Source organism: Euprymna scolopes, chromosome 45 (assembly GCF_053919585.1).
Source record: "Euprymna scolopes isolate OS-2025 chromosome 45, ASM5391958v1, whole genome shotgun sequence".
Classification (NCBI taxonomy): Eukaryota; Metazoa; Mollusca; class Cephalopoda; order Sepiida; family Sepiolidae; genus Euprymna; species Euprymna scolopes.
In genome coordinates this window covers 53,553,186-53,569,905 of record NC_136526.1, presented here as the reverse complement: position 1 = coordinate 53,569,905, position 16,720 = coordinate 53,553,186, and the positions used below count along the sequence as shown (strand labels likewise).

Here is a 16,720-nt window from a genome sequence, read left to right as displayed (position 1 = left end):
ATGAAAAAGAACTTTAAAAAGTACATAGCAAGCATACCCGGTGAACCAAGTGCAAGTGAAATACAAACGATTGCACTGAAAGGGACGGCTAGAATCCTGAAAAGATCTCTTGGTTGGACTCACTAAAATAGGGGTAAATGTCAGACATCTGGTTGGATGTCCCATCCCCTAGAAGAAAAAGTTTAAGAAAAATGAAAAAAAAAAAGAGAATACCTGTGCAAGATGTTGCATACTGTGGAGATCCTGGCGTATTGTTGCATTGAGGATACGTCTGTCCAACCTGAATATCTGTCAGCATATATCATATATTTCCGTCTAGCCATGTTGAAAATATCTGTTACTGTCGACTGGAAATGGTAGTCTGGGTGGGCAGCCTCTATTGCGGGTTCGGGTTATGGTTTGATGGGGCAATTTCGTTACAGCGCTTGCACTGATTGTGCTTTTTCTGCAATTGTGCTCCCCTTCAATTGGTGCATACCGGTTTTCAGCAGGTCTAGTGAATCGGGAGCCAGCATATACAACTTTCCAATGTCCTGACCCACAACGTTCTTTTTATTACCCTAGAGCACTCACCCCACCAAAAAAAAAATACGGAGTACCTGAAAAATGAGCCTTATGTTTAATTTTATTTACATAGACACAACATTTTTAAAATGTGCCGGCCATCTGACCTGTCTACCTGACCGTGTCTTTTTTTTTTTCGGCCACCTGCCATAGCGTTTTTGGGTGATGTTTTCAGTTATGTCTCTTCTGTTTTCTACTGAAATGTTCTGCTCCTCATTCTTGATAAGAACCTTGAAAAACTTATTTTGTTTCTCCACAACCTTAAAGGAACCCCAATACGGTAGTTGCAGGGAATGCGTCCTTGCTGTATCGCGGATAAAGACGTGCGTGCAAGTCTCTAAATCCTTAGGTACATATGAGACCATATTCCTATTCGAGCCTGAGGGAGAATATGCCATCTTGGCCATTTTTGTTGTTAGTCGGTCGACAAATGCTGTCATGTCCCAAACGTTTTTTGGCGCGTCGAAAAAATATTGCGCTGGCAACCGCAATGTGGTCCCATATAGAGCCTCCTGTAATGTTTGTCGGTGATGGGAAGTTTCTAATGCCCTCAAGTAATTTTTGAGATGGTTTGTACTGTAAAAGATAGGGGAGGTGCGAATGAACTGGAATTGGATGACCTGGTCCAATGATGCAAGTCGGTTTATGGGTCAGACGTTGAATGGAGCAAAGTTCGGATGAACTTAAACCCTGACCGACAAAAATGAAACCCGGGAATAATATTGTAGAAGCAAATAAACACAGATAACGGGAGTAGGGTTGAGGAGGGTTTATTCAACACGTGCGTACAGGTCGCGCCATATTTTTCGAAAAGTCCCGTTTACACCGTCGCCGGTAGGGAAGTTAACTCTCTGTTGTGAAGAGTGTTCAAGGGACACAACTGGGTAGAGTTAACATGCATGATTTCAGCATCGACATCAGCCTCGAGAGCCTGGGCGATTGGGTGTTGCTTCTGACAGCGGGATTGGCCATTGGTTGGTATTCGAACTGGTCTGATGAAGGTACCCTTTTCTCCCTTTTCGGTACCCATGATGTCGGCGAAGCGGATGATTAAGTCTGCTGTGGCCTCCAGTTCGTCGCGGTTTGGATGGTTGGGCAATGCCACACCCACATTATTCTGTAGCCAGTGTAGTTTTTCATTTAGTGTCTTGAGGCTGGGCTGTGTGAGTCTAGTGGGATGATCGATGGTGTGGGCTCCAAATGTGGTATCATCAGCTGGTATCTTCTGTGTAAGAGCTGGTATATCGCTGCCGCGTGAGTTATCGGAGTGGACGCGAGCGTGCGTCTGAATTCGATCGTTGATTTTTGGTGGTCGATTGTGTAGGAGTCTAATGTGCTGTGACCAAGGATGCTTTGGCCGATCAGGATTGGAGATATAGCGGATGTTATCAGCATGTTAATCCCGTCGAACCTGGGTGAATCGTTGTTGCCGATGGTGATGCCACAATTAAGTTCGCCAAGGATATGGATGCTGCCGTTTATGCCTCTCACATGCACGTTGGATGGCGTTATTCGACGTCTGATCTCTTCAGGTATTCGAGATACTGGCATAATACAAGTGGAGCAGCCTGAGTCCAACATAGATATGTCCGAGAACGTAGCTCCCTCGATCATGAAATGTGCGTTGACGAAAGGTGACTTCTGCGCCGAGTGTTGAAAGTTAAATACGTGATGGTGAGTCGGTTGAACCACGGGGTGAGCCATCACATCTCGCCCGGTCCGTATTGAAAGTCCTCGGCCATGGTAGTGGGGAGAGTATCTTCCGGTGGCATATCCTTGTCGTCTGTTGCGATATATGCCTGGGCACGGGGTGGGTGCCGGTACCGACAGTTGCGTCCCTGGAAGCATGCATAGCCTTTCATGTAGTTTTGGCAGATCTCAGCATCCTGATTTTGTTCATCGTCCCTGCGCGTCTGAAAATGGCCGCGAGTGCCAGTGGGTTTGGTGTTGCGCGGTGTTGTGGTATCTTTCCTTGCCTGTGGGTGGAGTGTTTGCCTGTTCACATTGTGTTCAGTTCGCCTGGTCCTTTGATCAGATTGTTGTGGCCTGTTTGCGTAGTACGCGATGGGACTATCATTAATTTCATCGTCCGTTTTGACACCACAGTCAATGTAGCGCTGTGCATCACTAGCTATCCCACCCGCCGTATAATGCTTATCCATTGTTTTGACGCTGTGTGGGTATAAGCTCGGTGTCCAGGCTTTCACCTTCTCGCTCATTAGCATTGCACCCATGAGAGAGAAGACAGTATCTGCAGGTATTTCCCGTGAGTGGTCCGACTTAAATTTTGCCTTTATGTGTACTGCAGCCTCTCTAATCGTGTTTTCCAGTCGGCCGGCGAAATCTGTCAATCTCTCCCCATCTCGACGCTGCAAATCCCAAGCCCGGCTGAGGTGCTGGAAGTTCGTCATTTGGCTGCCGTGGGTCGTTATGAGGTATGCTTTGAGTTGCTCGAAGGTAGATGTGTCGTGTTGGGAGTCCGTCATTTGCTGGAATATCCCTTCGTTCAGAAGCTGTTTGCAGATTCTGACAAACTCTTTTTCGATACTAGGGTGTGTACTGATTTCCGGCTTGACGTGTATCATGTATGTTTTGTTTACATCCGTGATGAAGCGGTTAACATCGTTCCCGGCGTTGAACTTTTTTATATCCTTTACCGAATCGTGTATAGCCTGTAATCTGATCATCAGATTGTAGTTGTTATCGGCTTTGGGTGTGTCGGTTAAGGTGGTCGATTTGAGGGTGGAGAGCATAATCTCTAGGTCCGCTTTTATTTCGGTGATAAGGGCCTCGTCTGGTCGTGATGTACTCGATTTTAGCTGGAGGAGTGCCGATTTCTGGTCTCTGATAAAACTGAGAAGTTCGTTACGGGTGCACCCTGAGTAGTCCATTCTACCTGTCGCACGCTTCTGACACCAGTTGTTATGTTACGAAGCGTATGGTGACAAGCAAAAAGAATAGACAACACAGGATTAAAAATTGGACGAACTCAACAATTTATTTTCGAATAAATAACACAGAATAATAACGAGCTGTCGTTGGGGTGAAGATGGCAGATTGTTGTTGTTGTTGCTGTTGTTGTTATAAAGCGCGACGATCCCTTCATTGTAGTAGTAGTAGCAGCGGTGCTGGTTATAATGCTGTGTCAATGGCGATAGTTGTTGTTTACAAGGCGCGACGAAGCCTCCGTTTGTAGTAGTAGTAGCAGCAGTGCTGGTTATAATGCTGTGTCAATGGCGATAGTTGTTGTTGTTTACAAGGCGCGACGAAGCCTTCGTTGTAGTAGTAGTATTGGTCGTGACAGCCGTAGCGTTGTAGTGATGGCGAGGCTGGTGGTCCTTCTGCTGTCTTTTCCTTGGCTTCGCTAAATATAGCAAGCAGGCGGACGTAGTTGTAGACAATGGTCAGTGATGAAGAAATTGCCCCCAGGTCGAGAAAACTGCATTTCTTTTGAGTTGTTATTTTCGCTACGGTGTGTAAGGCATCCAAGCGTTCTGCCCGTAATTTCGTGGAGGTAACCATGATCATGTGCCTCGACTTTGGTGCCATGGCAGCGATCATAGTCAATTTCTCCCCAAAGCGGTCAGGAATCATGAAACTTGAGTGGTGGTCGTCACGGTGACACGTGGCAGACAGTATGACGGCGTCCTCAAGTCAAAACGAGATCTAAATCATAACATCATAACAATTATTATTATTTATTTATTTATTTATTTTATATATTTTTTTTTTTTTTTTTTTAACACGAAATTAAGATTTTACGTTTTGACATAACGCGTCGTGTTTTTGTTTTGTTTTATATATATATACAATATCGACTACCATGCCGTGCTGTACGTTGATAACCAAACACGCCTTTTTTTTTTTTTTCCGGGGAACCGCGTGTCGATAAATTAGTTGTTGTTTGCAAAGGCGACTATTGTTTAACGCCAACGCTGTTATTGTTATTTATTTTCATTTTTTTTTTTTTTTGCTTGAAGATTATATATATGTATATATATATATATATATATTTTTATATATAAACAATGAGAACCACCACGCGCCGAATATACACTATATACATTTTTTACAAAGTTCCGTTAATATTTTGACGCGGCGTCAACCACGTGAAAATTTTTTTGTTTGTTGTTGTTTTTTTTTTTTTTTGTTTTTTTTTTTTGTTTTTAAATAATGACATTGGATAAACAAATATAATTGTGGCAATTATAGCCTAGAAAATTGTAGATCCACGAACGCATGTTTTCACTGTAACTGCCGACCACTTCAAGGAAAAGAAAACGCCTCGACTGATGTTAATAAATTTATTGAACACCGTGAAAACTGAAAAGGAAAATATAGCATTGAACAAATGAAACAAAATGAATACATTTCAATATCAAATTGACAAGGAAATTTAGTGAGTTCTTGGAATGAAGTGAGAGTGTCACATACCATGTTGTCTCTCCGGGGTCGGCAGTCAAAAGGGGTCTGAAGTAGTTTTTTGCCCCTTTCCCCACTCCCGCCTGAGTCCGCAGTAAATAAGAGGACGGCAACAATTGGTCAATAAAGGACTGGAGAAGGGGCTATTAGCGGCAGCTACAGTGCCATTATCACTAACAATTGTTTTTGGTACGCCAAAACGCCCAAATACCTCGTCCAACGCCTTTATTGTGTTTGCCGCTGTAGGATGTTTGAATTTAAAAAATTCTGGCCATTTCGACATGCTATCTACTATTACCAGGTAATAATATCCTTTTAGAGGTCCTGCGTAATCTATATGGATCCGCGTCCATGGTATATCTGTTTTAGGCCAAGGTTGCGTCTTAATGGGCGGCGCTTTTGCTGCTAGTTGGCAACCCTTACATAATTTTATCATTTTTTCGATGTCCTGATCCATTCCAGGCCAGTACGTATATGCTCTCATTAGTGCTTTCATTCTGGAGATTCCAGGATGTCCCATGTGGAATTCTTTTAAAATTCTCTTCTGTAATACTTGAGGTATTACCACTCTATCTGCGTACATTAGAGTTTCATCGCACTTTGAAAATGGAAAAACTGTTAATCTTTTCCTCTTCTTTTCTTTTTGTCCCACTTGTCTTTTTATCTTGTTAATGTATTCATCTGTTCTTGCTGCTTTCTTTATTTCCTCAAGTGTTACCGGAAGTTCCCTAACAGTGTTTATTAATATATCTGTTAGTTCATTTTCTTCTTTTAGTGCAGCTATAACAATTTCTTCAAGTAATTCAGTTTTATTTGGGATCAACCTGGACAAACCATCTGCTTGTGCAATTTTGCTGGATGCTAGGTGTTTCATTTTAAAATTGTAGTTTAACAGAATCATGCTCCATCTTTGTAACCTATTAGCCGTATGAGTAGGAACTCCTTTTTTGGAACCAAAAATCGATAACAAAGGTTTGTGGTCCGTTTCCAAGATAAAAAATCTTCCATGGATGAACCTATGAAATTTCCTCATGGTGTATACAATTGCCAGACCTTCTTTTTCTATCTGACTATAATTTTTTTCTGCGGGTAGCAAAACCCTTGAGGCATGAATAATTGGTTTAGTCGATCCATCTTTGAGTCTGTGTAGTAGCACAGCACCTAAACCGTATTCGCTCGCATCTGCTGCTACAATTCTTTTTTCGGATCGTAGTGAGCTAGTGCTAAATCCGATAACAGACATTTTTTAATCTTTAGGAATGCTTCATCACATTCTTTTGTCCAGAGCCATTTTTTATTCTTTTTCAATAATTCGTTTAAAGGTGCTCTTAGTTCATGCATCTTTGGGATATAAGAATTATAATAATTTGCTAGTCCCAAAAATGACTGTAGCTGCACTATATTTTCTTGTCTAGGCATGTTTTTGATTGCTTCAGTCCTATTAGGATTAGGTTTTCTACCATTTCGATCAATCACTTGTCCCAAATATTCAATTTTGTCCATCCCAAAATTACATTTTTTGAGAGCCACTTTCAATCCATAGTTTGATATTCTCTCGAATACTTTGCCAATGTGGATTTTATGCTCTTCCACATTTTTACTTCTGATAAGGATGTCATCTAGATAAGCCATAGCAAAATCCAAACCTGCTAGCATTGTATCCATAATTTGCTGGAACAAATTTGGGGCTACTTTTAAACCAAAAGGCAAACGTTTTAGTGAAAATAGTCCTTTATGGGTATTTAATGTCAGGTACTTAGCACAATCTTCCTGGACTTTTACTTGCCAATAGGCTTCAGACAAATCAATTTTTGTAAAAATTTTTCCTCCGCTTAACTTCGAAAAAATTTCCTCTGGGGTAGGAAGCGGGTAGTTATGCTCCTTGAGACAATCATTTAGACCTGTCGAAAAGTCCGCGCATACCCTGATTTTATTATTTTTCTTCTTAACGTAAACCGTGGGTGAAGCCCATTCAGAGTAGTCCACTTTTTCTATTACTCCAATATCTTGAAGTCTCTTTAATTCTTTCTCTATAGTTTCTAATGCTGAATATGGAACCTTTCTTTTGGGTTTGAAAACTGGTTTAGCTTCGTCCTTTAGTTCAAATTTCACCTCCGTTTTCGTGCAGCAACCCAAACCTTCAGAGAATACCTCTTTAAAATCTTTTTTTAATTCGTCAATAAACTTTCCTGGTAGTTTAGACTTTTCTAAACCCGCCAGACTTACTTTATTGCAAAATGAGCTTATGGGTTTTCCCCATAAATTAAAAAGAATCATTAAGTCTATACCGAACAAATTAGAATTTTTCCCCGGTACGACATATAACTTGGTTTTCACAGCATTCTCCTTTAGAGACACATTGGTAAAAAATTCACCCTTAAATTTTAGTTTATTTCCAGACACACTTCTGGCAATTTTTTTTGTATTTTGTAACTTTGGAAACCCAATTTTCTTCCAAGTTACTTCGTCAATTATACTTATGTCGCTTCCCGTATCTAGAAGACAGTTCACATTACAGCCATTAATTTTAATTTTAATATATTTTCTTTTATCACACCTAGACTCATTTTTAGAACCAATGGTCTTTATTTCTGCTTTTCGGTATTTTCCTTTCCTGCATACCGTTGATTTATGGCCTTTTTTATTACATTTGTTACATATTTTGTATTTAAAGTAACAATCTTTAGTGAAGTGGTTTTTTCCCCCACATGTCTTACAGGATTTTTCGTGTGCACATTTCATCACCCTTTCCATTTTTTTTCCATATTTTTTTCTTCAAAATTTTTTCCTTCGATGCTTGTATTGTCCTGCTTTAAATTTAACAGTTTCTGACACTCTTTCGTAACTTTTTGTAACGTTATTTCTGTGTCTTGGTTCATAATGGATAATATCCTTGAACGAATATCCTTATCTTTAGAGGCTGTTAAACCTTGCACAAAGATTAGACTTTTAAACATATCCTCTTTGAGGTCTTTTAATTTAAAGGATTCACAATGAGCATTCACTTTCCCTGCATAAGTAATAAAATCTTCGTCCTCCTGCTTCGTGATATTTAAACATTTATAACGTGTATAGAATAGACTATCTCGTTCACTGAAAATGTTTGACAATATTTTTATTGTTTCACTAAAAGAAATCTCTTCAGGTTTCTTTGGCAGGATAAAATTCGTATACTTTGTATTTTCCTGAGATCCAAGTTTTTGAAGAAGGATAATCTTCTCTTTGTCTGTCCAAGACTGACATCTCTTAGCAAAAATATTTTCGTATCTCCGAAAATATGCCGGAAAAGTTAACCCATTTGTCGGCTCGTATACAAATTCGGATAAAGAATTTGCTATTCCTTCAGGAGTGAAACGACAGTCTTTCTGCTGCGTTAAAATACTCTGTAGTATTCCGCTTTGCTTTAACTGATGTTGCTGAAGTAATTCCATTTGTTTTTGTTGTGCAAACAATGCCGATTGCATAGTTCTAGTGAATTCCGCTAATTGCTCCATGTTAAAAAAAAAAATTTTTTTTTTTTTTTTTTTTTTTACAAAACCACACAATTAAACAAAAGATTAACTCATATGTCCTATGAATTCAATGAATTAAAAGCACAATGTCCTTCCGAAGAGAAGAAAAAAAAAAAAACACTTCCAGCCGAATAAAACTTGAAATGGACACTTTTTTTTTTTTTTTAAATATTCTTTTCAAAAAAATGTTCGCTTCAAAATGTCAATTTCTTTTTTTTTTTAGGACCGTAACCGACTGAAACACTTACTTTTTAAATGTTGGCTCTGTCGAAGTTTCTTTTTCTTCTTCCTTCTTTGGATTTCTTTTGTTTTCTGCTTGTTAATCTTCTTGTGTGCTTATTCCTTCGCTTTATTTTTTAGTGAGTTTCGTTCGAATTCTTCGTCGCCAGTTGTTATATCATAGATTATATGAATAACAAGTCATTACTGGGGTTGTACAGAAAGGGTTTATTTAGGTAAAAAGGTACACACATTTCTAAGCGTCCATTGACAGCTTAGTACTAAATTCTGTCTCCCACGTGAGGAGAGTTTGCTTGTCTTTTTATAGACGTAACAGTCCATTCATTTGAGGGGTGTTGGATCAGTCCATTATATCATTCGGTGAAGTAGCAGTCGTGGCGATGGTGAAGACGACGATTAAGACGGCGTCGGAGAAGAGGAAGGTGCTGATGTTGACAGCGTTCGAGGCGAAGATGACGGCGTCGGTGACGAAGACGGCGGAGGCAGCAACGAACGCGAAGCGTGATGTGTTTGACTGGTCGGTCTGTCTAAACTGCCGATTTGAACATGCTGCCCCTTTTTTATATCGAGGTGCGATGAAAAAGTGGCTCGAGAAAGCCTGTGTTTAATTTAGGCGGGAGGCATTGTCATTGGCCAAAAAATATAAATGTTATTTTGCCAATGCCTGCGGAATTGCGCGTAAATCGCCTGAGATTTGTATTTCTGTTTTATAACAAAGCTCCCCCAGATCTCAGACAGATTTACAATTTGTGGGTGTGTTTAGTAGTGTAGTGTTTAGATCATGACAAAGTCCCTGAAGCGGGTGGGGAGGTTCCCTCTTGTTGTTCTCACCGGGGGTAGGGTCGGGATAGTGTTATTGTCGTGTGGTGATGATGTTGAGGGATTCATGTTTTGATTTTGTGGGGGGTTATTTGGAAAATGTTGTGTGGCGTGAAGCTGGTTGGTGTTGCAAGGTGGGGGCAGGGGGTTTGTTTTGCACAAATGCGGTGGGCGAGGGGCCAAGCGTCTGATATGTGCGCGGTGGATCCAGGCTGTATCGCTCTTTTCATTTTGCACCTGAGACATCATGTCATTTGTTTTTATGATTGTGAAGTCACCTACCCATGGTAGATGAGATGATTGTGCCGTTGCTGATTGTTGCCGATGGAGTAAAACTTTATCACCTACTTGTATCGGGTCTCGACAGGTAAGGTGATGGGTGCCTTTCTCAAGTTTGTGATCGGCCTCGTCGTTGGCCAGGGTGACATGGTGGTGGACCTGTCTTAGCAAAGCGTTGATTTGCATGCCATATGCTCCCGGGTCGTCGCTTTTAATTTGTTTATTATGAAGCGTAGGCAAACCAATGTTGGGGTGACGACCGGTGATTGCATAATGAGGGGAGACACCGGTAACGCTATTAGTTGTGGCGTTCATGGATGAGACTACCGATTCGAGGACGTCAGTCCATTCACAATTCCTCTCCTCGCATAGCATGTATAGGGCATTTTTCATTGTCCGATGTTGCCGCTCAATGTTCCCCGAGCTTTGTGGACGCCAGGGGCAGTGGAGCTCCTGTGTGATGGACAGCTGGTCACAGAATTGTCTATAGACTTCTCCCGTGAAGTGTGTGCCCCGATCAGAGGAAACTATTCTTGGAATTTCCCTGTGCCGAAGAAAAAACTGAAACAGCCCGCAGGCCGCGTCAATGGCACGGTCCCTTGCACATGGTATCGCCGTGAAATACCGACTAAAGCTGTCCAAAATCGTCAGTATGTACCGTTTTCCTTTCGAATTTGGCATTGTTACAAAGTCGATAAAGACCAGCTCGAATGGCCTTTTTCACCGTTTGCAGTGACCCATCGGCCAGTGGGTGCGTTTACCATAGTTCCCTTTGCATTTTGCACAAGTTTCGCAAGAATTTTGCACAAGTTTCGCAAGAGTCGACATAGGCCTTAATGTCGCGGTTCTTGAACTCCCACCAGTAGCCGGACAAGAGTTCTCGCATGCGAGTGATGCCTGAGTGGTTGCTGCCCTCGTGGGCCTGGAAGAGGTATCTGGGACGAAGTTTATATGGCACAACCAGTTTGGGGGAGTTATTGCTGTCCCTCATCATCAGCACGGCGGTACCCGGTTCCAGAAAAAATTGTTGGAAGTGATGTTTGAAGAGCGTAGCTCGGTGATCGCTAGGATCAAAATGTGGTTCACTGGGGTTGGTTGACTGGAGGGCACTGATGATCTTTGCTAAGGTTTCATCCTTCTGTTGTTCGTTTGCAACGCCTAGGTGGTTGCAGATTTTCTCCGTAGGGATGGGAGATGAGTGGTATGCGAAGAATGCATTGCTGATATGTTCTTGGGTGTGGGCGTCCCGTGTTGTGTGTGTTTTGGGAATGAGTTGTAGACTGTGTGAGTCGTTGAGGCACCAAGATGGGATGTATATGCGTAAGGTTGATCCACTTAGCTCGAAAGTCTGGCCTGCTGGGGTCGGGTCCTGTGGAGTTTTGATTTTTCTTTGTCCATTACCTCTGCTGAGCATGTCGGCCCAAATGTTGGATTCACCCTCGATGTATTCCAGGACAAATTTATAGCATGACATTTCTTCCTGCCATCTTTGTATTTTGGCGTTATTGAATTCTTGTTGATCCAAATATGTTAATGATCGATGGTTGGTGAAGAGAGCAAAAGGGCGGCTTCGGAGGAAATAATCGAATTTGATTATCGCCCACTTGACAGCGTAAGCCTCCCGTTCCGTCGTGGACCAGTTCTGTTCTGTGGAGTTAAAAGTATGGGAGGCAACAGCGACGATATTTTTCTTCCCGTTGTCAGTCTCTTGCATTAGTATCGCACCACATGCCACGTCGCTAGCGTCGGTGGTGAGTGTAAACAGCTTGGAAAAATCCGGAAATGAAATGATGGGTGGTGAAGAGAGTCGTTCTTTAATTTTTTTGAAGGCTTTGTCGGCGCTCTCTGTCCATATGAAGAGTTTATTGATCTTGTTGAGATCATTTATGGGAGACATGAGTTTTGAGAATGTGCCCGACCTGATTTGTTCCTGCAGGCGCGTCTCAAGGAACTGTCTGATCCATACCAGTCGGCCGATGAGGCTTTGTAACTCCTTCTTTGATGTTGGGGCTTCATTTCTCGGATAGCTTGAACGTATCCGGGGTCAGGCCAGTGCCGTGCTTAGGAACATTGCCCCCCCCCCCGAAAATGCGCTCTGTGGCCCCTACCGTCCCTACCGACACAATTCATCTTGCGCCCCCCCCCTTCAACATACTGAACCCACAATGAATGGTACTTTAAACAGAATAACATGCTCTTGAAAGAACGCAGATATTCCGTAATCATGAAAAAAAACCGAAGAAATCGAAGAATTGGTGTTTTGCAGCTAACCTTTTTAAAACCATTAGTTACTTTTTAGTAGTTCGCAGCTATTTTTATAGTCATTTAGGGGCGTTTGGGCTCTCAATCTCCTACCAGTTTTTTTTAGGGATTTTCAAAAAATGTCAACCCAAATTTTAAAACTATTTTGCTACAGAAAGTTAGATATACTGTCCAAAATTAGAATTTAGGAGTTTATTTCGAAAAGTGTTGGTATGGTGGAGGGGGGGGGCGAATTAAATCAAAACAACATTAAAAGTAACCAAGTCATTTTGAAATGTCTCGATCTAGGAGAAAGTTATTAAACACTAAAAAGCCTCTACATCCCCAGTCCCCAGATAGATACAAACTTAATAACTTATTAAAACATGCATTAATTTTTTTGTTGTTAATTTATCTCATACTTTTAGCGTGTTATCTGGTTAAAGTATTTCACTTAAAAGATAATTAATAAATGCGCTATTGCTGCATTAGGCGTGTCCAAAAAATAGCATTTTTATCCCCCCCCCCTCAAGTTTAAACGTTTAGAAAAAAATATTAAAATTGAAAAATACTACTTTATAACCAATTCAATTTAAAGAAAAGAGATTAAACTTTAAAACAAAGAAAAGCCCCCCCCCCAAATCACCATTAAGTATTTTAAAATTTAAATTACAAACGTAAATATTACAAATTCAAATTTGTCGCCATTTTGCATTTTTTTTCGTAAACAAGCAGAGAAAAGTTAATAATTTTGAATAACCGTCGATAAATGATATTATTTTTTTAAAAATAGTTACATCAATCACTAATAAGAGAGACTGTAGTAATTATTTACTTACCAAGCCGTAATTATACGTAGTAAATATCAAGTTAAACATGAGGTGTCATGATGTTTACTTTCTTTCTCCGGGGGGACTAATGTGCATACTCACACATGCATATTTTTTTAAAGAACAAGAGCTCCCGGCTACGTATGTGCCAAAGATGTTCATTGGTTCATTTACTCAAGTAAATTTCTTTCATTTTCTCATTGAGCATTTCTTTTTGTGCATACTAAAGCAACAGATTCAAATCGAAAGAAAACTTTGGCCAGTGTCGAAAAAATTAACAGTAAACTGTTTTAACCAAAATTGAAAATGGAATCCAAGAAAATTTATTTACCTACCATCTTTATGTGTAAAATTTCACTTTTCTGGCTTTCACTGTGGCGAACTGCTGTACTAAATTCTCTGTGTCAATTTCTCGGCTTAGTTCATGTTCAATGCTTATAACAGATAAGCCAGCCAGTCTTTCCTGAGACATTGAGTTCCGAAGAAAGTTTTTAATTAGTTTCAGTTTAGAGAAACTACGTTCACAGGATGCCACTGTAACTGGCAATATAGTTACAATTCTGAGTGCAACAGCTAGGTTGGGATATAAATCGACAAGTGTGTGTTTCATTATATAATTTATACATTCAATGGCGGAAAATGTAATGTACTTTTTATTGTCCATGAGATTGACGAAATTGATAATTTCTCTCTCAAGTTTCTCACAATCAATATCACCTTCTCCAATACCTTTTGCCAAAGCAGCACAACTGGACGGCAACATGTCTGATGTTATTGCCGATTTCATGTTACTTGCGCTACACAAAAACCCGTACTTTGTTTTGAAATCGTTCATATTTTTAAAACGTTCCTGGAGACTTTGTGAAATTGTATCTACAAGTGGATAGAAAAATTCTCGGCGAAACACTTCTTCACCAGTCTGATGATCTGACTCATCTGACGATTCGTAGCTGAAAAGACATATTTTTTTCTTCTCCTTGGTTCCGGATAGGCACGATCTACTTCAAGTTCATCAGCTAATTCTTTTGCTTTCCCTTCAGCTATTGCCACTCCTCCATGTCTGTACTGTGAAACAAATGACATGCCAGCCTCGATGTGAGAAATTTGGTCATTGATGCATATTGAAGGACTCTGTAGCGCTTTGCTTATTATGTTTATTAGAAAAAGCAAGTCATACCATGTAATCAAACAAACCAAGAAACGCCAGCTCCTGACTTCAATGGCTAAAGCTCGACATTCCGTGCTAATAAATCCATCTCGATTATCTAAAGACACTCTTTCTAACTCTTCAATCGCTTCCAAAATTTCTGTTGTCTGAAAACGTAATGATTTTACAGCTTCTACCTTTGCTTCCCATCTTGTGTCAGGAAGGCTTTTAACTGTAAAGTGGGTCACATGTTTCTTCAGAATAACCCATCGCTTCGTTGACGCGGCAAACAAATTATAGATACGTTGCAGATAGCCAAAGAAAGAAATGGATGTAATTGACGACCTTGCAGCATCAGCAATTACTAGATTAAGTCGATGACTGGTGCATGGCATGTATGCAGCTTTTTTATTTACTTCCAAGAAGCATGCCTGCACTCCATGGTTTTTTCCTCGCATGTTAGATCCGCTATTGTAACCCTGGCCACGACAGTCTTCTATGGCAATGCCATATTTGGACAGGAAGTTGATAATGCTGTCAAAAAGGCCTTTTCCAGTTGTATCATACACATCAAGAAACTCAACGAAGTGTTCAAAACTTTCCGCTCCAAATCCTTCTTTAAATTCAACTCCCCGAAGAACAATACTTAGTTGGTCTGTGTGACTGATATCGGGTGTACAATCTAGTATTATGCTATAATATTTTGATGCAAGAACTTTGGAAATGATTTTGTCCCGTATTGACTTAGCAAGAAGTTCGATAAGTTCGTTCTGAATGCGGTTGCTCAGATAATGATCACTCAATTCATGACTCTTAGCGCATCTAACATGTTCAGACAAGACAGGGTCAAATTTTGCTATTAGCTCCACTTCTCCAAGAAAATTTCCATTTCTGGTGTCACCAAACTTTTCATTTGTGCCACGCAAAGCTAAATTTCTCTCAGCCAAAAATTGAATTATATTGAGTAAACGAAATAAAACTGCTCTCCAATATGTCTGCTCTTCCTGAATCAGTTTACTAGATTGTAAGTCAATAGAGTTGCCTGACCGTTTATCATGCCACACCATCATGCATTCCTTATGATGAGTTGATTGTTCATGTGTCTTCAGAGTTTTTGACAGACGGCTCCACAGGTTACCAAATCCTTGGGCCGAAGACAGGCCCCCACGAGAAACGGATTGTGTGTCAACACCAGTGTTATTATGTATATGTAACTGCGAGATGTTTGAAGAGAAAAATTCAGATATCTTGTGAGTCTTTTCAATAGCATTTGCAACTCTCTGTATTTTCAACTTTCTTTTCTGGGATCCGCTGAATTCGTGAGCACGTTTCATTTTAGATTAGACTCAATATTCAATAATAATTAGAATACTATCAAGCAAAACAAATGATCCACTACCGGAAATGGAAACAAGTATGTGATCTTTGATTAACGCTGTTTTGTTCAATAAATGTTACTGATATAACAGGTAACGAAGTGTCTGTGTACTGTCACTAATGTTACAGGCCAAGTGAATTGAATCCAAGCTCGAGGTAAAAAAAAGAAAATTAGTAATAATAGTCAGGTTCCTAATGGCACAATTTTAACGTTTGTGGGAACTTTTTGGAGATTTGCAAATCTATACATTTTTGGAAAGGTTATTGTCTAAGGAATCAGAAAACCAATGTTTGCATTTGCCCAGATGCCTATATGGCGGCCATATTGGATTTACAAAATGGCCGCCGTAAAATGTACGTTTTGTAATATCTTGGCTTCTAAATACACTGGAACACTGATTTTAACTGCTAAACCTACATTTTCAGGGTCCAGGAAGCCACTGGTGGTAGTTATAAAACTTTCCCATGTGTATATATGGCAGCCATATTGGAATTTTACAAAATGGCTGCCGTCAAATGTATGTTTTGTAATACCGCGGCCTCTAAATAAGTTGGAACAATGATTTTAACTGCTAAACCTACATTTTCAGTGTCAAGGAAGTCAATGGTCCACGTTATCATTTTATCTTTTGTACCCCACCCCCCTTTTGAAACACATAATCCAACATATGAGTAAAAAACTTAACAACCCTGGCAGTTAGTCAGAAAATTATTTTTATTGAAATGCCTTTTAACTGTAAACTTTGAATGTTTGTGCAACCATCTTAAACATAATTAGATGTTTGATCATAGTCTATGTATAATAATCATCATCAACATCACTTTCATACATCACAGCTTGGGAATCTTCATCGTTTTCGCACTGGCTGCTGCACCGACACATATCAGTACAAGCTAAGTCTTTAGACCTGCAGGAGCATCTGCCAGAAGAACAGTCAAATATACATTTGCATGTGATCATCTCAAGAATGGCCTTAGGGGCTGGGAGGACCTCTGTGGTTGTTGGTTTTAGGGTGCCATCCAAATCTTTGAAGTACCCATTTTCCAGGGGATCCAGTTGTGAAATCTGCAGAGCAATGGTTGCTTGTGCCCATACCCTTGCTTGGACATGGACTCTTAAAATATGCTGCTTTAGAGCTCCAGGTGTTGGAGGGAGCCTGTCACTTTCTGCCCTATGCTTGCAGAACAGATGCCATCGCAGTTCAGGGATTGTTTTTATGTTGATCCCTTTTGGCGAGTAAGCTGCACATACAAAGGATTCCAGTTTTGACAGCATTCCATCTGTCACT

General features: G+C 40.4%; 1 protein-coding gene across 1 annotated transcript; it reads right to left on the bottom strand.

Moving 5' to 3' along the window:
- Positions 1-13,780: 13,780 nt before the first annotated feature.
- Positions 13,781-15,388, bottom strand: LOC145269190 (zinc finger MYM-type protein 1-like). The gene has a single exon (XM_080124804.1). The coding sequence runs from the start codon at positions 15,386-15,388 to the stop codon at positions 13,781-13,783; it is 1,608 nt and encodes a 535-aa protein (XP_079980930.1).
- Positions 15,389-16,720: the final 1,332 nt, after the last annotated feature.